Below are 26088 nucleotides of genomic sequence, written 5' to 3'. Positions count from 1 at the left end.
ATACTATAACATTAGAAATACTGAAAGCAATTTTTGAAGAATGGGGCCTGACATTAGTAGTTACAATATCAGAAATATCAGTAACAAAGTTTTTTTCTATACATAAATTATATCCAAAAGATATCAAATCTGTTGCAGAAATATTACAACCAGAAATATTGGATTTAAAATGTGTGGTTTACAAAAAAGGAAAGACATTTAAAATGGCATTAAAAATAAGTTCTATAAATGAACTCTGCTTAATTAATTTTACCTTATTTCTGAATAAATAGATACTGGATGTGGATTGTACTGATGATGATTTATAAATCTTGGTTAATAATGCATGCAGACTTTGAGATTATACAGAAAACTTCATTAGGAAATACGACAATTAACTGTCAGCTATGTAGATTTTTTAAAATAGATGCTTCCTGATCTGAAATGCCAATATTTTATTAGTGCTATTGTAGCAAGTACATTAAAGCAAACTTTAGATTATATGAGCCAACAAAGAGAATAATTTCAAAATTAAGGGATACAAAATGAAGTTGGGCTTTACATATTTTTTACAGATATGAAAGTTGGTAGTTCAGGGGAATAAAAGCAAGTTGAATGTAGTAAGAATGGGGAATTTAAGAAGCAGGTGTGGTAAAACAAGAGATAAACTCAAGAATGAATGATTGCAGATTACAAAAGTGAGTAACAATATAAAAGAGGTTGTTTGATAACTTGGTCATATGGACATAATTTATGAATACAATTTATAGGCCACCTGGCTCCCAATGACTCTGGGTGGTTTAGAATTAAATAGTAAAAAAGGACAAAAAAGAGAGATCATGAGTGGCTTAAAGACAAACATAAACTCCCCAAACCATCTAATATGACTTAACCAGCACATTGACCCCTTCATCCCAATGCAGCTTAAACATCACTTGGAGAACAGAACAGTTTTAATAACTTCCTGAACATAATCAGAACGGGAGCCTCTCTGGATCACGAGGACAGGGATAATGACAAATAATACCTGCTTTTGGGTCCCACTACAGATGACACTTAAAGGGACGCAGTGGCTCAGTGGCTAAGATGCAGAGCTTGTCGATCAGAAAGGTTGGCAGTTTGGAGGTTCGAATTCCTAGTGCCGCGTAATGGAGCGAGCGCCCGTTACTTGTCCCAGCTTCTGCCACACAGCAATTTGAAAACATGTAGGTAACAGCCTTCCATGTGCTTTCGGCATTGAGTCATGCTGGCCACGTGACCACAGAGACGTCTTTGGACAACACTGACTCTTTGGCTTTGAAACGGAGATGAGCACTGCCCCCTAGAAACGGGAACGACTAGCACATATGTGTGAGAGGAATCTTTGCCTTTACCCATAGATGACACTACTTCATCAGTAGGACTCCAACCCCTCCACACTGCCTTGTTTCACGAGACAAACAGAAACAAAGTGTCTTGTTAATTAAATTTGATTGATTGATTGATCACACGCCATCAATTTGTTTTTGACTTCTCCATGATGATCTATCCCTAGTTTGGACATTAGGTCTTCCAGTGGTCCTTTCAGCACCACTGCAAATTAATCCATTTTGCTGCTAGTCACCTTCTTATTTTTCCTTTCACATTTCTGAGCTTTAGAGCCTTGTCCAGAGAGCTAGATCCTTGCATAATAGATCTGAAATACAATAATTTGAGTCATTTATGTTTCTAGTGAAAACTGTGGCTTGATTTGTTTGATGATCCATTGGTGTTTTTTCTTCGTTGTCCACAATATTCTCAGAGGTCTTTCCCATACCAGGGTTCAAAACAGTGGTGGGTTTCAAAAATTGTTTGAACCTACTCTGTGGATGTGGCCTCCTTTGTGGGAGTGGCTTGTCGCTCATGTGACCAGATGAGAGTGGCTTGCCGCCCTTGTGACAGGATATGAAGATGCCGACAACACTTGTCAGAACCACCTTAAATTACCTCACACACAGCACTGGCATGCATAAGAATATGATGTAAACTTGTTTTTTAAAAGGCATCTTTGGTTTGCGTTAAAATAACTTCAACACACGCAATGTTCTGATTGCACCACAAACGCAGTAGTCATCCTTACCTTTCACAGAGGCACTGAGTTTTATAAATATAAGGATGATAGTGTAGAATAATCATATCCAAGGACCAGTGGTGGGTTTCAAAAAATTTTGGAACCTCTTCTGTAGGTGTGGCCTGCTTTCCGGGTCCACTGGTGGAACCTCTTCTAACCGGTTCGGTAGATTTGACGAACCGGTTCTACCGAATAGGTGCGATCTGGTAGGAACCCACCTCTGGTTCAAAACCATAAATATTTATATTCTCCTTTTCAAAATCCAACTTTCAGTTCCATGGAGTGTCACAAGGAATATTATTGCTTTCATGAGTCAGATTATTGTGGGTACAGAGCTATTGTGGCATTTGCATTTCTTTTCCAAAACAAGGTTTGAATCACAAAGTAAATATATATGAAGGAAGAGTGAATCTGTTATGAAGGAAGGAGATGACTGAGAAAGTCATAGTTGGCTGGCTCTTCCTTGAAAAGAGGGGAGAACAATTCAAAAAATGAAAGGTCATGTATGAAGAGTATGTGGACAAAGGATAGAAAGGGATTGTGATATACAGTTAATGGAATTAGTTTAAATTACATGTATTTCCTTTTCTTATTAGTATTATATTATTTCTCTAGTTATATTATTTCTTGCTATTTGGCTCTAGTTTGCATAAATTGCATATCCTGAAAAAGTTGATGGGTACATTTGTATTCGTATATATAATATACATTCTGTTTATTGGGAAATGGCAGTGACAAAGCACTTCTGTTTTGTTGCCAAAAACGACATGGATATTAGCCATCAAGTTATCAAGAATGGAATACAACAGACAGGAGACTTTAGTATTACTATTATTCCATGTCAATTTATACAGCCGTTTTGATAAAAATATTAAATCTTTGCACTTGCCAACATCTTGGTATTGGACATCCTCTATTTACTAGTTCATTGTTTTTATTTATAAGGAAAAAAACAATTCCCTGTAATTTTATCCCATATTCATGCAAATTGAGTGGCTGTGAATATAGTCAAGATTGAGGATCTTGAGGTAGTTACATGAAAGCCAAGTGAATATCGATAGCCTTTTGGTCAATAATGCAATACATATCAACCCAGTGAGCAAAATATAGACTTTAAGATGCAGCAACAAATACATTGAGATTAAGGCTGCAAAAAGAAAATATCCTCACCTTTTTTCCTGGCTAATGCAGAAGCCTGAAAAAACAGCCTGCTTTAAAATGTGGCAGAGAGGGGCTGTGTTTGCACGAGAGCCAAAGACTATTCCAAATCCTTGTTGAAGCAGGCAAAGCCTGATTGTGTATCTCAAGCATGTGTTGCTTAAGCAGCTGCTTCCCATGCCATGATTTTTGAAAATGACAAATTTTAGATTCAGTTTAAACATGAATTATTTAGAAATTTTTGAGAAGTGAAGTGTTCAATATTGAATCTAAGGATTGCACCTTTTTTTCTTTTTTCAAATCAGAGCATTTGTAATTTTTTTTTCTTCTGTTTACGTATCTAAATCTCGGAGACTGCTTTGGACAAGTCTAGCTTTTCTTGTATTTCTTCAACTACTGTGTCTAGTTCTGGACACATAATGTAAGCGTTAGTCTGAGAAATAGTTTTCAGAAGTTTCAGAAAAGGGCAGCAAGGATAATAGCCCCCAAGTCTATTAGGGGAAAGAGATTGAAGAAGCTGCAAACATTTAGTCTTGAGAAAAAATGAATAGAAGGGCCAATAATATCATTCCTTAGATATCATTCCTTAGATATCTATGAGACTAGTCTATCTCATTCCAGAGTGGAAAAAACAGAACAATTAATTTAATTCACAGAAAACAGAGTTGCACTGGTTGCCACATTGCTTCTGGGTGCAATTCAAGGTGCTGGTTATCACCTCTAATGCCTAACTGGTTATTTAAGGGACAACCCATGTCCTGCAGTTTCTGTCCAGGCGATAAGAGCTGACTGAATTTGTGCATGCTGGGTCTACTTACTAAACATGTCATCTGTCAATCACTATATTCTGCAGTGACGAAGTCTAGACAGCTCCTATTCTAAATGGCCTTTAGGAAGGCTTTAAAGCATGGGTGTCCAACCTTTTGGTTTGCATGGGCCACATTGAGTAAAGTGAAATTGCCATGGGTTTCATTTATAATATAATTAATCACATATGACATTATATGATCCATATAATGTTAAATGTTTACAATCTTGAGCTGTAATACTAGCTGTCCAGGGCTGCATGTAGGTCATAAGTTGGACATGCCTTCCTTAAAGATCTGGCTGTTCTTCCATGTTTGGAGATGGAATGGATAGAATCCCACTTATTAAAGATAATTTATATTTTTTCTTTTTGTGTTGAAGTTGTCTGGACTGCTATTCTGTCATTTCTTATATTGTACTTTTTATTTGTTATATTTGTGTTCTGTTTTTATTGGGCAGCATCAAATTCAAAATAACAAAAAAATAAACAAGTTAGTACATTTATTGTCCTATTTATATATTAGAAACAATACAAGGATGCAACATTATAACTCTCCCATCATGTAGGCCAGTGATGGCTAATATTTTTTTCCTTGGCTGCAAAAGAGTGTGTGCATGCCAACACCCATAATGCAATCCACCACCACCCTGGGCAGGCCCCATCCTGTGCATGCACGCACGACCTCCCCATGCATGCTCGTTAACTCCCATTTTGGTGCTAGCAGGCCTCCCTAAAGCTTCTTGGGACCAACAGGGGGGATACTGCACCCCCCTTGTGGCCCATTTTTGGTCTCAGGAGGCTTCAGGAAGGTCTACTAACACCAAAATGGGGTGCGGGGGCGCGTGCCATTCCTCCCACCCCCCATTTTTAGTCCCAGGAGGCTTCAAGGAGGCCTGCTAGCACCAAAACAGCGGGTGGGAGGGGACACCATGCGTCTCCCAGCAGAGACCCAAAAGTCAGCTGACCGGTGGGAGTTCTGTGCGCATGTGCAGTACAGCTGACCTGGGCGACAGCTCACATGCCCACAGAGATAGGTTCACCATCATGGATGTAGGCAATGTAGTTAAATTGCCTTGGATTATTTTTTCCATTGATGATTACAAATAAGTAAATATATGAAATATTGAGGTTCTAGTTAGCTTGTCATTATTACCAAAACTGCACTATTCATATTTTCTATAGCCAGATCATCTAGATTTTAAGAATTTGATTCACAATATAATGCAACAGACCATGGAGGCTTGTATTAACAAGCAGGATTATGGAGTAATTAACTTAATTGTTTCACTGTGTGAGGATAAGAGTCACATACCCCACTTTATATCTCTTGCTATTCCACATACATAATACCCCACTGTTGTATTCTGCATAAGCTCCTCCGGAGTAATGAACACCTTGCTGTTTTGTGCTTACAATCGATAACATGGATTAGAATCCCTACTTCATACATTTGAAAGGTTAGCCTGGGAGGGGGACCCCACCATTTAACTATTCCGCTTTATTTTGTGATTACATCAGGGTGGTTAAGGAACAGCTAATCCTCATTAAGTGACCTGAAATATTCCATCCTTAGATCGGTATGCAAACAAATTGTGTAGCGGAATGGGGGGGGAGGGAGAAAAATCGTTAATTTCACTTTGAATACTGGGTTTTCAGTTTGGTCTTAACAATCAACTGGGCTTTGGGGTGAAGTTACCTCATGGCAACCAGTTATTTTTGAAGTAAGGGGATGGAGGTAGTAGAAAAGAATAATGATCATTGCTGAAGGTTTACAGTTTTTACTTTAATTGCTGCAGTTTTGTATAGCTGGGGAGAGGAGGAAGGTTAGTTTTATTTTGAGACATCTGTAGGTTGGCAGCTGTGCCAGCCATGTCAAGCAACAGAAGCTGCAAAGCCAAGAACCCTGGCATTTTTGATAGCGACAGTGTTGTGAATATTGGTTGCATTGCAGTGTGACAGCATTTCCCCCCTTTCCCTCCTTTGCATATGCTTTTGATGTGTGTGCATGTCACATGCACATATGGAATGGTGAGGGAAAGGGTTGTTTTGTGTTTTAACTCCAAATAGCACTTCCTCAGGTTGCGTGCATGTTCATCAGCATCCTAGCAGAGCAATTTTGCTAATTATGTTGAGCAATCCACTTTAAATTCAGGAACGTTGCAACTTTGAAACTGTAGCATTTTGACTGGCTAGAATGACCAAGCTTCCTTTCTCTCTTTTTTGCATCCCCCTCCCATTTCACAGTGAGCTAGTTGAAGGAAGCTGGCATTGTCGCAGAGTGAAAGCTCTGCAGAAGTGCCGCAGGTTTTTTCATATGGAAATGTGAAATAATGGGGTGATTAAATAGAGCTGTATATTAAAGTACATCTGACATTAGAATTAGCATAATGTGCTCTAGCCCTAGGCTGAGTACTTTATTTGCCATCTGCGTCGGACCAAAATCCCCTGGGGAAGCGCTAAAATATTCTGAATAAACTCAGCCCGAGTTCTTATTGAGAGTAAAATACCATTTGTGGCACGTCGTATTGATTCGTCTTAATTGCGGTGCAGAAAAGAACATTCAGTCGCCGATGACTTTTGTATTCTGTGACAAGTCAGCTGGAGTTATTCTAACACTGCAGTTGGTTAACCTGAACAGACTGTGGTGTTCAGAGTAGGAGAAAAACTCTATCTTCAACCACATAAAGTGCAATATCATCTCATTTTTCTTTGGGATTTTGAAGGCAAAACATAGCCACAAAATTAACAGAGAAACAAGTAGCTATTAGAAAACATTTTTTTTAAAAAATTAAAGTTGAATTTTACTCTATTAAGTTTATATGACTATTTGAATAGCATTCTTTGAAAGGTTGAAAAATCACCTATTTTGATCATCCATACTATAAATGATATGCAGATACTTCAAACAGTGTTGCTTATGGAATTATTTTTTGTTTTCTCACTGAAATATATACAATATCTTCCATTATAGCATATAAAACATATGAAACATGTAATGAGACAAGAAAAAAATAGAATAATCTCTAAACCTCATTAAAATATACAAAAGCAGTTTTTTGTACCATTGTGAACCATTTAAATATTCAAATGTTCCCCAAAAACTCTAGGAGGTTTTTATTACAAATTCAGATCAAGGGACCCTTAACTTCAGAGACAAATTTACAAGAACATGTCTGCTGTTTTCTTGTTTTATAAATCTCTGCGGACCTGAACACTTTTGCTATAATGCTACTCTGAACAATATACATACATTACTACTTGTTTGTAGTGCTTCAATAATGAGTCCCCTTTGTATTAGATAACCTATATAATTCAACATCCAGACTCTCTATAACATCAATTATCTCCTCATACCTTAATGTACATTCTATTAAAAAAAGATTTACAGCTCTTACAATACTCCTTTTGCTTGAATGTGAAGATTTTGTGGATTTGAAGAAGCCAGAATAATGACTTCATAATTGTTAAAGCAATGAATTAAAATAAAAGCACATACGTTTACAAACTAGGAATAGATATCTAATATCCCCCAGTATATGTCATGTTAAAATATATATTCACCCATGTACAGTCAAGGAGATACATTATGTCAGATTTGTTTCTTATCTTTTGATGTCATTTTTTTTTTGTGATTTACATCATTTTTCTCACTTAATATTACCGTCCATTTTCTTGACTTCCAAACAATGAAATTATTCTATCCTGAAATTCAGTTTTGTAACATCAGCATCTTAAAATTCTCTTCTAGAAACAACAGGAAAAAAGTAGGGGAAAAAAACCCTTGCTCCAGCTTTTAGACAATTACTGTGTAGGAGCTAGATTTTAAAGGAAAATTGCCAGTTTATTTCATACAATGTAACAAGGATTGAAAGTACTTGAAATGTATTTGAATGTCTTATGCAAAAAGAGGCAGCCTAAAATGTCCTTGAAAAACCTTCTTCTCAAAAGCATTAAATGTGGTGTTATATAAAAACCCACCTTGCCATGGGTATATCCTATGGCCTTTTCATTTCACTAATGGACAGATCTTTTCTATCTTATATTAATGTGGTTTTTTTTGTTAAATTAATAATGTTTCTATTTTTCTGAAGCCGATTTCTAACCTATCTATCCATCCATATTCTGTCAACTCAAGTACAATATATTTTGGGTTTTTAAAAAAGTAATTAAAGCATTTATGAATTATGTGGATTTGATTGAAATGGTGGACTGCAAGGGGTTAACTTAAATATTACTTGGTTGTTTTTTTCGTGAATAGACTTTTCTCCTTATTGACCCGCCACCTTTCCCCTTTCTGGAAGAAAAGAGCATTTTCGGGTTTTCCATATTGATCATAGGTATCAATGAGTATATAATGAATTTCACATTTCTTTTATTTTTAGATCATATGGTAAATGTAGATAAATCCCTAAAGTTGCACAATATTTTTGTACTTAAGGTTCTGAAAAAAAGTAATTGATGTTGGCAACACTGGCTAAATTTCTGTCATCACCTATGTGAGGGCATCCAGTTATTTTAGAGGGTTGGAAGCAGAACTGGGAGGACAGTAGACTGATCACCCTGAAAATTTGGTATTGTTAAATGTGTTATTAATTTGTAAAATAAGCTGGATATATTTATGCACTTGTTTAATGATTTTTCTTCTTTCTAGTCAATCTCTGGGTAATTACTCGAGGACAGTAGAGATCAGTATCTTGCCAAGACCAGTCAAACTTTGATGTTGATTTGTTTCTATCTAAAGCTATTCTGTCTAAAGACATAATTTTATATCTAAAACTGTTCCATCTACAATATGATAATTTTTTGTCCATGAGCAGTTTCTATGCATTTGGTGAAAATCTAAATGAGCATCTGCATTTTTTCTGATGCTTAGTGTGATTCCATGTGAGTCCCTGATCTCCCGGTAATGACTAGCTTGTTCTTCAGATCAAGATATTGCCACTGACGGAATTGGCAAAACCTTTGCCAATGGCATCCTTAATGGAATTGGCATATTGGCTTTCATTGAAAAACAAATCCATATCTTGCTCATATGTTAATGAATCCTAAATTGCATGTCAGTTTATATTTATTAGTAAATAATATATTTATTAGTTTATACTTTATTAGTAATCTATTGAATTTTATTATAATTCAATCTGATTTACTTAGTAAAAACTGAAATGGAAGTCATATACATTACTATGGCATAGCTGTGTTGAAATGCAGTCCAGTGCATGTTTACATTCAGAACATCTTTGTTCATTGTATTATTCAGAGTTACTCAAGAAGCAGCATTGTAAATATTTAGAAGTCCAGTAAAGGACTGACAGCAAGGAAGCTGGATTGTTTCCAGTGTAAACTCTTCCTTCTGTTTTGGTCTAGGGCAGAATGGTCTGCTCTGGCTCTGATTTAATTTAGTAACAGATAGTGAGAGAAAGAGATAACAATTCCAATGGTGATAAAATAATTTTCCAATCTAGCTCTTGTAAGTGAAATAGTGTTATTTCTTAGAAATTAAAATCTTGCTTTGGGAAGTCATCCTTTAATAGTTAGCATCTTATAAATAATGTTTTCTTCTTCAAGGCTTGTTATTTCTTACAAATACAAATAGTCCTTGAGTTATGACCCCAAAAGGGACCAGAACTTCCATTGCCAAGCAAAGCAGTTAGACATACCCTGCCCAATTTTACAATCTTTTTTGCCATAGTTGTTAAATGAGTCACCCTAGTTAAGTGAATCAAATGGTCGTTAAGCAAAACTGGCTTCTCCTATTGACTTTGCTTGTCAAAAGCCAGCTGGGAAGGTCATAAATTGAGTCTGCATGCCCCCCAGAATACTGTAACTGCCATAAATACATATCAGTTGCCAAGTGTCCAAATTTTGATTACATGTCCATGGCGATGCTGCATTGGTTGTAAGTGTGAAGACCAGTTATAAGTCACTTTTGTCATAACTTCAAATGAGTGCTAACTGAATGGTTGTAAGTTGAGGACTACCTGCGTGCCAAAATCAGTCACTTAATTCTATGAAATTACTCCACCTCTGGGCATTGCTTACTTTGATTTCATTTCCTATACTTTCTATGTTGATAAGATCTGTTAAAAGCTGTTGAATCTATTATATTTTTCACTGTGTGTTTGTGTGTGCATGTGTGCACACCTTTGAGTCAGTGTTGACTCCTGGTGTCTGCCTGGACTAGTATGTGCAGATTTCTTGGCAGCTTTTTCAGAAGTGGTTTGCCACTGCCTGCTTCCTAGTGTTGACAGAGAGTTCCTAGTGTTGGCTCAAGGTCACCAAGCTGGCTTTATGCCTAAAACAAGGACTACAATGCCCAATTTCTAGCCTGATGTCTTATCCACTACACCAGATTGCCTGTTATATTCCTTTTAACATTTTCCAAATCAGATGCTCAGATTTACTCATATTTTTTCCATTACAAATCTTGATTCCCCATTTTTCCTTAATAAAACCATACATATTTATGGGATATAGCAATTGCAATAGCACTTAGACTTAAATACCGCTTTACAGCCCTCTCTAAACGGTTTAAAAAGTCAGCATATTGCCCCCAACAATTTGGATCCTCATTTTACTGATCTCGGAAGGATGGAAGGCTGAGTCAATCTTGAACCTGGTGAGATTTGAACCGGCAAATTGAAGTCAGTCAGAAGAAACAGCCTGCAGTACTGCACTCTAACCACTGTGCCACCGCGATTCATATATAATTGTTTGTACCTCAGCCTTTGTAAGATAGTTTCCTGTAATATCCCCTATCCTTTTTCAATTCTGAAAATTCTTAAAGCATCATGAATTCTGCATACTGATCCTATGTATATCAATACATTTATACCAGAGGTATACAGCATGTTAAACTGTGGCTTGATGAATTATGATTGGTGGACTAAGCCACAATGAGGAGTTCACAGCATATCAAGCCAAAACCAGTGAAACCATATTTTAGTTTAAAATGATGTGTGAACTGAGACTTAACGTAAACATTTGTGCTGGCTGTTCTGCTTGCATCAACCTTGCAATATTTATTTGCTGTAATTCTGTAACCAGAATGAAGCACAACTGTTTTATGGATTCCCATTGTATAGTAGTTAACATGTATCTTTTAAAATGTATATTACAGAGAATTGTAGAATTGAAATGCTCTCATGTTATGCATACAGTTTAAAAGATTAAAAATAAAACAAAATGATTAAAAATTAGATATTAATATTCTGCAGGCATATTAATATGCCTACAGAACAGTTTTTATAGGTGATGGAAGCATGTAAGTGAAGGAAATGCCTTTTAAATTCAAGTTCTTCCACATTGATTTAGGTAAATTCATTGATGCAATACCCAGAGTCATCTTATAGGGCATATGGGTAATATAAAAATTTAATAAATAAATAAATTTGTTTGTTAAAATTGTTGTTTGATGGAGTCATTGTACTATAATGAAGTGAATTGATTCTCCAAGACTGCTTTCACATGGCCATGTTTGAATCATGAAATGATTTGGTTGGCAGGATAACAGTAGCAGATTTAGAAAGAAAGAGAAAGAGTCTCTTGTTTATCCAAGTGACAGCCTAAGATAACCACAAATTATTGCACAAAACAGACTCATTAGTTATTACATATGATTGTGTCATTCCTTCCTGAATAACATGGGTGATCAGGTATGTTTTTTTCTGGCAAAACTTCAAATCAGTGAAGTCTACATTTGTCCATTTTATAGTGTAAAACTAATGAGTATATTATCCATTTAATAACTAATTGGATATGTTTGCAGTTCTATATATATGTTCATTGAGAAACAAAACCAAAAGCTTTTCACCATTACTTCCTTTTTAAAAAAAACCCTGAGCCTATGAGAAGGCTTTTTAAAACAGTGCTTTCAATTATAGCATTTTAATTCAATAATAATTGAATTAAAGGTGTGGTTTAATTGAACATTCACACTACTTTTATTGGGAGCATTAAAATACCACAACAACAACAACAACAACAACAACAACAACAACAATAATCCCAAAACAACCCTTAAATAAAGAAGTTATTCATATAGTTTGCTATATGAATAAAAAAGTGAAGGCAATAGAGGAAGTGGAAACATGTTTGCTTTTGAAACATGTGCTTGTTTTAAAACCTTGCAAATTGTTATTTTCCAAAGTTTCTAAAGCTGAACTGAAGTAGCATTACAACCTCTATTTTTATGATATTTGATGCTGATTTCTAAAAGGAAACTTTCAATGTTTTCTTAAAAGTTAAGGTTTTTTGTGGTATGGTTCTTTCAGACATGCATACAGATTACACACTCTAAATTCAAATGTACTTGTAACTAGATTATTTTTTATTTATTTCATTTATTCATTCATTTATTTGACATTTATAGGCCGCCCTTTTCCCTGAGGGGACTCAGGGCGGCTTACAATTAATGGGAAGGGAGTGTAAGACAAAACACAAGAAAAAAAAATGTGAATAAAAAATAAACCGATAAAACACAACATTCATTCAGCATTCGGGTGGGGCGAGGTTCGGGTCTTATCCCCAGGCCTGATGGGATAGCCAGATCTTGAGGGCTGTGCGGAAGGTCTGGACAGTGGTGAGGGTACGAATCTCCATGGGGAGATCGTTCCAAAGCGTCGGAGCTGCAACTGAGAAGGCTCTGCTCCGCGTAGTCGCCAGTCGGCACTGACAATTTCCAACAATTTTAGCCTATCTCTGATTTAAAAAATGCTAAAACAGGAAATCTTACAAATTTGAAAAGGTAGATAGACACAATTCTACTGATTCCTGTTTTAAAATTCTATTGATTCCTGTTTTAAAATTTTAAAGCAAATGAAACCACACTTTTAATTCAATTATTATTGAATTAAAATGCTATAATTGAAAGCAATGTTTTGCTACATTATCCTTTCTGTTATAATTAGCTTATATATCTTGGTAGAAATATGTTAACTACTGTGTTTTATTTTTATGAAACATAAGCAAATGAAAGCAAATTCCTGTTTAAGCCTTTACATTTGGAAATAGATCAGGATAATTCTACATGGTTGTTGCTTTTTCTATATATTGCATCCTAATGCTTGGTCATAGCCAGCTCTTTTGTTGCAAATAGTTGAAGAATATTCACAATGTTGATACACTACTTTCTTGTCCAGGAGACCTTCCATCTATTGAATCAAAAACGTAGCCAGATCTGATTTAGAATCCAAATACATACTGTAATTAGTAATAATTTTAATACATGTTATGTTAAATCTTACATTATGTTCATTTTAAAGAACCATAGATTTAAATAAAACTTAACCCTTAAGAGAAACAATAGCCACATAGTTCGAATTGAGTTTGAAGCCATATTGCTTGCTTGTTTATGTTAATCCAGTAAAACAATTAGTATTAATAAACATAGCGACCAGGAACTAAACTCCCCAACTTTTTTTATCTTTAATATAAACAGATCTTTGTCTGCAAGAGTTTGTCTGCAAGTTTTATTTAGAGAAATGGAGACAGGTTGAACTAGAATAAAACAATGACTTCCAAGGACTTAAATCAGAACAAAGCAAGAATTAGCAGCTCCCTGCCTCCCAAACACCAAAAAGGGTTGCATAAGATAGAAATTAAAGTATTTCATTTTAAAATTATTTTTCTTATTTTTGCAAAGAAGAAAATGAATAGTCATACATTATTTTGTAATATAGCACATATGTTCATATACTATACAGTTAATTTGTTTAATTTAAGTAAGTTTGTCTAAGAAATAAAAATGTGAAATAATAAAATATAGAATAGTTTATCTAGTTTGTAAATAATCTTATCATTGATACTGCTGTTAATAGAATGCTAGTTTAAAAATGAGAAGAGGTAAAATGTGTGGGGACAGAGAACTTCGTTCAAAGCTAAGTGCACACAATAACTATTTCCTTTGTCCTTATGTTTTAATACTGCTAGAATGTAATTCAAAATAATATGATCATCTGCAAAACTAATGCATCTTGAGATAATTAGCTTATAATAACCAGTATGGTGTAGTCATTAAGGGGTCCCCAGTTCAAGATCAGACTGCCATGGAAGCTTATTCTCTTTTAATCCAATTTATATAACAGGATTGTTAAGGGAAAAAACTGAAGGAGAGGCTGCTGTGTAGGCCACCTTAAGCTTCTGGAGGAATGGAGTGATATAAATCTAACAAGTTTTATTCAAAAGGATATCATAATAGCACAAGACTACATCTTTTGAATCAGTGTGGCATTATCATCCTAAGCAATTAGTTTAATGTCCTGGTTTTTTTCCTGAAAAAGATACATATTTATAAAATATACATAAACAAATATTTTTATCAATAAATCAAAATTCCAATTCTGTAGAAATCTGATTCATGGTAGTCAAAAATCTTAAATATAATAATTAAAGTTACAAAATGAAAAATAGTATCCATTGTTTTTGACAATCAAATTGATAAGCACAGTCCATCCTCTGGATCCATCCTCCAGTCTAGAGGGTTTAATCTAACCTTCCATTTGTAATTTCCTAGTTGTCCATTTTGCAGAATTATATTGGAACTCTAACCTTTCTTGAAAATGACCTTCAGAGTATTGCTGATTAAATATGAGATAATAGATCTCATGTTCCTCCTGTTTAGTCCTGCTTGCTGTTGTAACCAAATTCTGAATCAAAATAATATCAACAGAAAGTTTAGGATTTGTAATATCAGTCCTGCATAGCACTTCATACACGATTGTGTTACTTTGTAGTCACTTGTAAATATACGGTTCTTTATTATGCATTGCAAAATACAAGTAGTATTATTACTAAAGTTACTGTAATATTATTATAGTCTACTTGTAGGGGGAGAACTGCAGTTTCCACAGTCTGAATACAGATGGAAATTACAAAGGGATTAATTTATTTGTGAATTATAATGATGATGTTGTTCATTATTTAAACAGATTTATTGTAAAAGTAATAGCAATAAAAAAGAAATAAGCTTGAACAAAGCAAGGAAGCAGAAAGAAGTATAAATTGAATTTTCTTCAAGTTTAACATGTCGGGGGGGCTGCATTTTTCTTATGGCCATATTCTAGAAGTTGAGTAATGTATAATGGGAACATTATACATTACTCAACTTACACAAAATATCATATATTCAAGAAGCACACCTCTGCTCACAATATAAAACCTTATGTAGTAGAGTACCATTGGTATACAAGAGGAAAGTATCAGTCTTCCAGGAACACCAAATGTGGAGAAATGGGCACCTTAGGGTTAGCAATATTGATCGTATGCAGTGGACCCAGAATGCTAAGTGTGAAATGTTAGGAAAATAGATAAATGGAGCAAAAGAATAGAATACTCCTTTTAGACCAACTGAATAGAACATTGCCCTCCACACCATAACATTTATTTCACCCTTAGTGACAATAAAGAATGTAATTGACTGAAATGTCTTTTTCCCACTTACGTATAATATGCAAAGCCAAGCTAGACAACTTAGATACACATTGAAACTAACCTTACGGCACATTTCTTTTTCCAAAGCAGGCATTGTGCCTCAACTATATAGCAATCACTTTACAGCACTATCTGACCATCTGAGCATTTTAAAAATACTTGGCAAGTTTTAGCATATAAAAATATTCAAAGAGGATCTTCAAAGAGTTTTTGACATTGTTCTGCTCTTAAAAGTGAGCATTTACACTGCTCAAGGCGATTTTGAGGCAAGATAACCATGAAGTGATAATATGGAAATGAAGGTTTTATTTATTCATTTATTTATTTATTTAAAATAGAACTTCATATAAAATAAAGGGAAAATCTAAGGAGAGCCTTTGAGGGTTGTGAAAAGTGAAGCAGACAGAAAAAGAAGGGGGAAAAAAACCCTGAAAATGAATCTGTCAGAATCTTGGTAGTTGGGGAGCCCCACTCAGTTTCTTAGCATTGTGAACAGGGGCTGCTGAACAAAAACATTTAGGGCCTTGGAAATGAAAAGAATGAAGGTCTATTTTTATCAACATTAGATGTTCATATCAATATCTTTATGTCGGACACACATTAATAAGTGGGGTTTGAAAGGGAAGCAGAAGTGAAACTTTTGCATTTCAAAAAGGTGAATTTTTAATGTACAGTATATGCTTTAAAAAAAACTTTACCTGCAGGAAACAAATGCCAGTGGCTAAAAAATTGCCATTTTGAAACAATTTTGATTGAATCGGTCTTAGTCTTTTAATTCCAAACAATATGACAGCTATTTTGCAGGAATATGCCTTGTATCCGGTAGTAAATTATTTTGATGATTTTAAAAATGGAAGACTCATTCGGCCACAAGTATTCAGCCAACATTTCTAGGTGCCAATTGAAGAGTTTCATTTCATTCAGGGTTTCTGCTTTCCCACACCTCAATTTTAATTAAGATGATTTTATAGTGCTTTAGTTTATTGTATAATTTTTATTTGTAAATTGCTTCAAGTCATATTTGCATGGGAAGTGGTATAAATTATTATTGATAAATAAAAAATAATTAGCTGTATAAAATCAGTTTAAGGAAGCGGAACATTCATTCTTTTGAAGCCACGTTGCTTTGTAAGATTGTGTACTTGATTTGCTGTTAGATCATATTTCAAAAAAGGGTTTGTTAAAATCCATTCATGGGTAAGCTGAGGCAAAATGTATTGTTAAAACATCTTTTTGACCGAATATACTATAAATTTTAACATACCTCTGTGATTTCTGTCACTTTTTATGCTACCATTGTGTTTTTAAGAAGCATTAATGGTCTAGACTTTTTTTCACATATACTTTGAAGAAAGAAATATTTAACTCTGAGTAGTAATAATAATAGGAGCACTGACTGTTGAATCAACCTCAGAATTGGCATAAAACACCTTCTCTCTTTCAAATGCCTCAATTGCTAGGATTAAGAGGCCTTTCTTACATTTTGGACTATAACAATAATATTAATTGCTTCTAGAAAGCTATAGTTAAAATTCATATTGTTCCAAAGCCCTAAGATACATTTGGAAATACCAGCATTTCTATGGCCATTTGCCCGCTATTAAAATTGGGGAGGGAAAGGGGAGAATGAAAGTATTATATTCTCAAGGCATGAATATCCCTCCACCCATTTGTGATTTCTTACTATACCTTAATTCTTAATATAGCTAACATTTTGGGAAATAGTGGCATCTGTGTGATTAAATTGTCTGGTTTACTTACTGATTAGTTCCCAGCTTGTATATGAGAGTAAGACAGTTTGCTGTTTCATTCATGAACTGGCTCACATTCATTTATTCTGTCTTGTCATATTCAGGGCAAGTACCCATGATCAAAATAATTAAATGTCAGGGCTCATGTACCATCAGCAGTTAGTATGTCTGATCATGTTGCCATGTTTCTTTTTTATGGTGTGTATGCATTATCTTCTAGTAAAGCAGAAGTCAGGGGGGAAAGAAATATGATATTCTCCTGATCTATCACTTCTGTTGGTTGTTGCTGGGAATAAAAAAAAAAACAGAATTAGAAAATATTTTTTTTTCCTGCATAAAACAGCTGCTTTGAAAAAATCAGTGGAATACCTAGGAATTTATCTGAATTAGTATTTCACAATGGAGGAATTCACATTTTAAATAATGATAACAAATCTGCCCTGTATGTCCAGTATTCCATTTTATACTTTGTAAAATCATGAATGTTGAGTTACAGGTTGCCTTTGATAAAACTTTCTAGGAACTTTCAAACCTGTATTCTGGATATTTCAAGGAAAAAGAAGGATATTTTAGAAAAGCAAATAAATTGCTGACCTTTTCCTATTAAATAATGGATATGATTGTTCCATTAAACACAATTCAAATGCAGTTCTAATAACGATTACCATTCAATTATTATAGTAGCTTAAACATCAGCATGTTTAAAGCTTTGGATAAAGGGATTGATGGAATGATTTGTACACAAGATTAATTTTTCAGATTTAGACATGATTTTAGTATTCAATTTTCACTGGATGCTAAATGTATATAACCTTGGATTGGAATATGGAGAAATGTAAGTTGGTTTCTTCTAAGCTTGTATTAAAACTTTAAAGAACTTCTATGCTATAAGCTAGGACTGAGTTTAGGATGAAGATGGATTTCAGGCATGTACAGGTTATGTTAAACAAGAACAGATGCCTCCTCTTTATTAAATATGATTACATTGCAAGTGTTGGGGGAAAGTTTATTTACAGTTCTCGGGGTTACTTTTCTAATTATTCTCCCTTTTTCTCTGTCACTTTTTCTCAACAGGTAAAGATGAGCCTTCAAGCTATATTTGCACAACATGCAAGCACCCTTTTAATAGCGCTTGGTTCTTGCTTCAGCATGCCCAGAATACACATGGATTCCGCATCTACTTGGAAACTAGCCCTTCAAACAGCTCCCTTACTCCACGCATCACCATCCCTCCTCCTCTGGGACCCGAGACTGTTGCACAGTCCCCGCTGATGAATTTCCTAGGCGACAATAACCCTTTTAGTCTCTTGCGAATGACAGGTCCCATCCTGCGTGATCATCCTGGCTTTGGTGAAGGTCGGCTTCCTAATACACCTCCCCTCTTCAGTCCGCCACCTCGTCATCATCTGGATCCACATCGCCTTAGTGCCGAAGAAATGGGGTTAGTTGCCCAGCATCCTAGTGCCTTTGACAGAGTCATGCGTTTAAACCCCATGGCAATTGAGTCGCCAGCGATGGATTTCTCCAGAAGGCTTCGAGAACTGGCAGGAAACAATGCCACTCCACCACCAGTCTCGCCTAGTCGCAGCAACCCTATGCATCGCTTATTGAATCCTTTCCAGCCAAGCCCTAAATCTCCTTTTCTGAACACCCCTCCATTGCCACCAATGCCTCCAAGCAGCACTACGCCTCCTCAGCCTCAGGCAAAGAGTAAGTCATGTGAATTTTGTGGAAAAACCTTCAAGTTTCAGAGCAATCTCATTGTCCACCGGCGCAGTCACACAGGAGAGAAGCCCTATAAATGCCAACTCTGTGACCATGCTTGTTCCCAAGCCAGCAAATTAAAACGCCATATGAAAACACATATGCACAAAGCTGGATCCATGACAGGGAGGTCTGATGATGGATTATCTGCAACAAGTTCCCCAGAGCCTGGTACAAGTGAACTTACTGGAGAGGGACTAAAGTCAAGTGAGGCAGATTTCAGGAATGAGAGTGATCCTTCTTTAGGCCATGACAATGAAGAAGAGGAGGAGGAAGAGGAGGAGGAAGAGGAGCTTGAAAATGAAAGTCGACCTGAGTCAAGCTTTAGCATGGATTCAGAACTAAGCCGTAACCGAGAGAATGGTTCCAAATCTCTGCCAGATGAAAAATCCCTTGTCCTAGGAAAAGTGATAGAGAATGTAAGCCTCGGTACCATCCAGCAATACAGTGACATGCTGGCTGAAAAGCAGAAAAGAGGTGGCTTCATGAAAAGGTCTTCAGATCAGCGAGATCTCTGCCCTCGAGACCTTTGCCAGAGAGACACAGGTGATGAAGATTCAGTTGCTGGAGAACTTGACCGCACTGAGGAAGGGACAGTGAATGGGAGAAACTTTGGGCCAGGTGAACCCTTCCCAGGGCTATTCCCTCGCAAGCCCACCCCTATCACAAGCCCCAATTTAAACAATTCCTCCAAAAGAATAAAGATAGAAAAAGATTTGGACTTGCCACCAGCAACAATAATACCTTCTGAAAATGTTTACTCTCAGTGGCTGGTAGGATACGCAGCATCAAGGCACTTCATGAAGGATCCATTTCTAGGATTCACAGACTCTCGACAATCCCCCTTTGCAACTTCTTCTGAGCATTCCTCAGAGAACGGAAGCCTGCGTTTCTCTACTCCACCAGGTGATATGCTGGATGGTGGTCTCTCAGGGCGCAGTGGGACGGCAAGCGGAGGCAGCACCCCTCATATCAGCGGACCAGGTCCCGGTCGACCCAGTTCAAAGGAAGGACGGCGGAGTGACACGTGTGAATACTGTGGCAAGGTCTTTAAGAACTGCAGTAACTTAACGGTGCATCGCCGGAGCCACACAGGAGAGCGGCCTTACAAATGTGAGCTCTGCAACTATGCATGTGCCCAGAGCAGTAAGCTGACACGTCATATGAAAACGCATGGCCAGCTAGGGAAGGAGGTCTACCGCTGCGACATTTGCCAGATGCCCTTCAGTGTTTACAGCACCCTGGAGAAACACATGAAAAAGTGGCATGGCGAACACTTGCTGACAAATGATGTAAAAATTGAGCAGGCAGAAAGAAGTTAAGCCCCCCACCCCCAACTGGGTTAAAAGCAGGGGTCTAGGTAACATTTAAATTGTACAGTTTAACTATTACCAATTGAGAAAAGCTGACCTAACTTGCCTCCATAAACATATCTTAGTGTAACTATGGCAGGTGCCAGAATTTGGCACTTAAATATAACCTGTGTCTACAAAGTTCTATTAAACCTGAGGATTGGTTAAGGCAGTAAAAATTGTGAAGCCTTTTAACTGTGCAATAATTTCTGTATTTATTGGGTTTTTTGTTTATGTTTTGGCATGTGCAGGTACTTTTTTAATACTTTTTTATTTTAGATTTTTTTAAAAATTTTGTTGGGTATTCCATTTTAGTTTTCCCCAATAGTAACCTGAGATTCTTTGCATTACAAGGGGAGATGCATATCAATTTAAATTATAATTTTAGAGGGCCGCTGCTTTGTTGAATCTTACGCTGAGTATGTGTAATTTCTTGTGAAGAAGCCAACATTTTATGTTTTTGTTGTTGTTGTCCTTTAAAAAGAAAAAAAAATCATTTGAGAATTAGGAAATATTAAATAGTGTCGCGGATAACAATCTTAAAATTTTAGCACTTTCTTTTGGATTTGGATTTAAAAATTAGCACTGATAATGCCACTTAAAATAGAGGCCTTTATTTAAAATATTATTTTTAACAGATTCTAAAATAAGCATTTTGAGAAATAAAAAAAAATGGGCACCAAATTTTCTAAAAGCAGCTATAATAACAAAAGCAATAGCAAAATTTGTGCATTATTGTTAGGGAATTTGTTTAAATGCCTTATCCATTTTCTTTTCTGCCATTTCTGTTATAAAATTTATTAAGTAAGGACAAACCTAGAGTACTGAGAACTTCATTGCCAATCTTAGGAAGCAAAACAGAAAGAAAAGCTTGAATTTTTTTTGCAGGTATGCCACTTATCCTTGTTCACATTACACAATATGCACATGGTAATTTTCACTTGATAACCCGAAAATGTACATTTACAGTAACTGACCATTCAATATCAATATGCAGCAAAAGACTAGTCAGTGTTTTAATTGAAGAATAGTTTAATTAGTAAACTTGTGTGAGTATATGTGTGCATCAAGAAATGCATACACAATATGAGTAAAATGATATTTTTATGCCATTCACTAAAATAACCATCAAATCATGTTAAATCTGCATAAATTTGCTTAGGAGTAAACAAAACCTCTTAAGAAACAGATATATTTTTGTTTTAGAATATGTTGCAGTAGGTGTTCATTTTAGAGGAATCATTCCATGTGTGTGAAGTGAAGGGATGCATAGTGTACACTCTGTGTGCAAAAAGTTCCAGTCATTTTTTTTTTTTTTTTACATCCTCAGGTTGGGGTGGGAAACATCCATTTCTAAAATTCTGCAAAGTGTTTTTCATGTGTTTGGCAATTCCAAACTGGACAAATTAACTAGCTATCCTAAAACAGACAGCCTATTTTAATAGGAAAAAAATGCTTTTTCTTATATGATGTTTACTATTAGCAATTTATAAATTATATTAGTTGACTAACAAAAAAGTTGCCCAATTAATCATAGGTTTCTTTATTTACTTATGGTACAATTGTACTGTATACTGAGAATATTGCTCTGAGAGTAAGCCCAGTTAAAGATCGTGAACATGCTTTTTAAAGCTGATTAATCAATTAAACACTGCGGCTCTAAATCTTAAACTTTTAGCATACCACAAGCTTTTTCTAAATGTTGTCCTGATTAAATAGATATTATTTAATTATAAAATCGGTTAGTCCTTTTTCTCTAGTTTATTTTAACATTCTTTGGAAAGGAAATTCCACACAATTTTAACACTTTGCAGCCTTCAATGGAAAGAATTGGATGCCTGCTAATGAAAAAAAGGGAACTTTAAACAAGATGGATAATAAACAGAATTTTATAGTGTATCTATGTCACTGGAAAACTAGGTATTGATACATAATATGCTATGCTAGTAACTGAATAAAGAAAAAAAACCAGGAATAAACCATATCAACCACAAATGGAAAGTGTATCATCTAGCCCTTTCCCCAAGGATTAGTTTTTGGGACCAGTATTTTTAAACTTATTCATAAATAATTTAAATTAGGGTTGAGCAGCTAGCGGTTAATTTGCTGATGACATTTCATTATTTTAGGTGGTTAAAACAACAGATTGCAAAGAGCTCTAATAGAGTTCTTTTTAAACTGCACAACTGGGCATTAAGAATGGTCATTGCAATTCAGAATAAAAAAGTGTATTACCATGTACTTTTTAATTCCTAATTTCATAAGTATTTTTATGAGGTCTAGCTGGCACAGATATACCCAGAAATTGATTTTACAAATAGTGATAGTTAGCTTGAAGATAACATTGAAGCAGTGTACAGTTCTTATAAAAACAACAACAGCAAAAGTTGCTCCACAGTAGGCATCATTAGGAAAGGAATAAAAATAAATAAATGTCCGGATACTATAATATCTTTATAAAGATATATACAATAGTTATATTCATGATATAATCACACTAAGATATCTGCGTATGTTTCTGGCCACAGCATCTTTAAAAAAATATACTGGAAAATGTGCATGAAAGGCAACAAAATTATCAAGGGGCAAGAGCAATTGCTTTGTGAGGAAACATTACATCTGGGACTTTTTAGCTTAGATAAAACAAGTAGCTTGGGAGAAAACAAACACATATAAAATTATGCCTACTGTGGAGAAGCTTTTCTTTCAGTTATTAGAATCAGGATTATCCAATAAAGTTTAATGTTGTGAGATTCAGTATAAATTAAATCTGCTGTTACACACTATAATGATTTCTCCCCCCTTCCAACTTTTATGCCAAGTGGTTTAGATATTTGGTGTATGATTTCTTCATCCATAACTACTAGACACTATGGCCTTGCATTATTTCCTGAATCAAAGATAGTACGCTTCAAAACACCAGTTGCTGTGGAACATAAGAGGTTCTATGAGGTTCATGTCTTAAAAATAAAATTTCCAACGATATCTAGTTGCACCCTGTAAGAAGAAAGAGCAGGACTAGTCAGGACTTTTCAGCATGACTTTTCTTAATGTGATTTAATTCATTACTTTTTTTCTCTAATTGAAGAAAATCATATTATATAATCATAGCACTTATTGAACATGCTGTGTTCAGACAGGATCATTGTATGATTCTGGAACCCCGATGAACAGATTTGAAAGGTGCCTTTACATATATTTTCATCACATGGAATGCCTATGATTTACATGAAAATCTACAGAGTTCTCATGAAATCAGCTGAAGTCTTACTCAGGCTCCTAAGATAATGCTTAAATTGGGCTCATATTTAAAGTTCATCTCCCTTTGAAATGGCCAACTTAAAAGAACAACTGAATAAACAGTAAGATTATATGTCCCCCTAACTTTGCCCAGTATTTAGCAGATACCAACTAGCATAACATCCAACACCCTAATAGTTGCCTTAGAAACAGCCTACCAGCCACATATGGTAGTTCACCAAAGCTTCCTGTTTTGGCTGCTTGCCGGAGATACAAAAGCAGAGATTTTCAAGTACCTGGCAGGCCCCTATATTGCTGGTGATTTGTAGTCAGCTTGTACAGATTTCTAACTAATGGCATGCTGAAACCAATACATAATCATCACAGTTAAACACTCATGGGAACACTTGTAAGAATACTAGACCCCAAGAGTAGAATGCAAACAGCATTTTCTTTTTAAAAATTGCTCTGGTTGCATAAAAACATGACACAACTCTTTAGACAATCTTCATAGTTTTTAAACTAGTTCAAAACAGGAGTGGACACAAGGCAGATGTTGCTCTCCAATTTAGTGAAAGTTTAACTTTTGATTGGCCCACGGGTATATTTGCACTGGGTTATGTGCCAGCAACTTTTTATTAAACATACCAATGCTTTTATTGTTGCTATGGTCATTCAATCAACATGTTTCTTAAGAAAACTTAAGTCTGATAGTAACCTTTTCATTGGACCAGTAATAAGCTCATACCCAACAATGATAGACATATTGGGTACAACAACTATTATATAAGGACCAACTGAACTGACGAGGCATTTTTTTCATTAACATTCTCATATAATGCACAGTTATGTTATTGTAAGCAAAATAGGTCAACAACCAGTCTTTTATGTGGGTGCCATTAAGACAACTTGTAAGAATTAAATTTGTCAGGAAGGTTTTAAATTTTGCAGCCTTTCAAATGGTACTAAAATGATTTCACTAAACTCTTGAGTTTGAAATTGCAGATCTGAGTCCTTTAAAACAAAATGTAAAATACAATTTCTTTATAAATTCTGAATTTATACAAAGCTCTTCTTAATGTCTGAAATTAAAACTTTCTTAAGAACTCTGCCATTCTAAATAAGATGTTTTGGGCTTATGCATTTTTTAATTTAGCATTTTTTAAAAAAAAAGATACATTGTTTTTGTACATTTGTTTTGCCACAAACATTTCAGTCCCTTTTTACACATTGCATAGTTATTGGAGATTTTCATATATATATATCTTAAAGATTTTTTCCAATTAAATTGTAAATGGTAAATAGAGGTTCTTTCAATGGGAGTTGCTGAAATGTTCCCTTGAATTACTGAAGTCACTAATCAATTCATTGTTACTTCTGTTTGAATATTTTATTGAAAACCCTTTTAATTCGGAACCTTCATTTGGTAAATAACATTGATTTGAAGAAGAAAATATATTGTAGTATTTATTCACTTGCTTTGCTTTTCTGTTTCTAGTTCCATGGTTCTTCTGAGGGAAGCATGGACAGTGGCTAGAAGAGATAGAGGCTCTTCTTCATTTTCTTCTCCTCAACTTGAGTATTTTGACTGAGAGCAAAGCCTAATTTCTTTAACTGACATGTTAATTGATCAGACCTGGAACAATATGCTTTCCCTTATTTACAAAGATCCTTTCATCCTGACATATAATACTTTTTGCGAGTTATTATAGCTCTAATTCTTTGCTGTTCTTTTAGCTTTTCAGATCAGAACAGATGCCCTAAGCTGAAATGTCAATCTTTATCTGTTTGTATATGTTTGTGTGCTTTTGATGTAGTGGTTAAGTCATCAGGCTAGAAACCAGGAGGCTGTGAGTTCTAGTCATGCTTTAGACACAAAGCCGGCTAGGTTATCTCAACTAGTCACTTTCTCTCAACCTTAGGAAGGAGACAATGGCAAACCACTTATGAGAAACTTTGCCAAGAAAACTTGCAGGCAGTCTCCAAGAATTGACATATTGATATTGGACGGAAGGAAAAACAAAACACACGTGAACACACATATCTATATACAAATCTTCATAGCCTAAGACTTTCTAGGTAATAATTTGAAACCCCCTGATATAGTTAGTATACATTATTCTAAAATTTACATTTTGATTCTGTTGACCCGCACTTTAAAGCTATTTTTTTTTGTTTATTTGTTTGCATTGAAGACCAGTGGCTTCTAAACAAGAAATTACAGCATTTTTGTCTTTGCTTGGCCCAGAGATGGGTGAACTATTAAAGGGGGACATCTGAGATTAAGTGTCAGTGTTGCTAAGCATGGCATTCACAATACTGGCACTATAAAAAACTAATAATAATTTATTGGACAGTTTTTTTACTGCCATTCAATTTGATGTGAGTGCCTTGAAAACTGATCTTCCTATTTCAGTCTCTTGAGACACATGCAAACAATTTTTGTGAAATGAAAAGACTTTTCAGAAAAGATAGAACAAGAAAGGTATGTTCTTTAGATGAAAAAACAAAGAGCCACAT

At 35.3% G+C, this 26088-nt stretch overlaps 1 protein-coding gene across 1 annotated transcript in view; it reads left to right on the top strand.

The window, feature by feature from the left end:
• BCL11B (BAF chromatin remodeling complex subunit BCL11B) overlaps window positions 1–23838 on the top strand; it is a 152034-nt gene extending 128196 nt beyond the window's left edge. The window contains exon 3 of the mRNA XM_032222652.1: window positions 18287–23838. Coding sequence (XP_032078543.1) covers window positions 18287–20298 — 2012 coding nt within the window. The 3' untranslated portion in view covers window positions 20299–23838. The remainder of the gene's footprint in view (window positions 1–18286) is intronic.
• The last annotated feature ends 2250 nt before the right edge of the window (window positions 23839–26088 follow it).

Source organism: Thamnophis elegans, chromosome 1 (genome assembly GCF_009769535.1).
Source record: "Thamnophis elegans isolate rThaEle1 chromosome 1, rThaEle1.pri, whole genome shotgun sequence".
Lineage (NCBI taxonomy): Eukaryota > Metazoa > Chordata > Lepidosauria > Squamata > Colubridae > Thamnophis > Thamnophis elegans.
The sequence above is the reverse complement of the archived record's forward strand: the minus strand, read 5'-3'. Positions and strand labels throughout refer to the sequence as shown.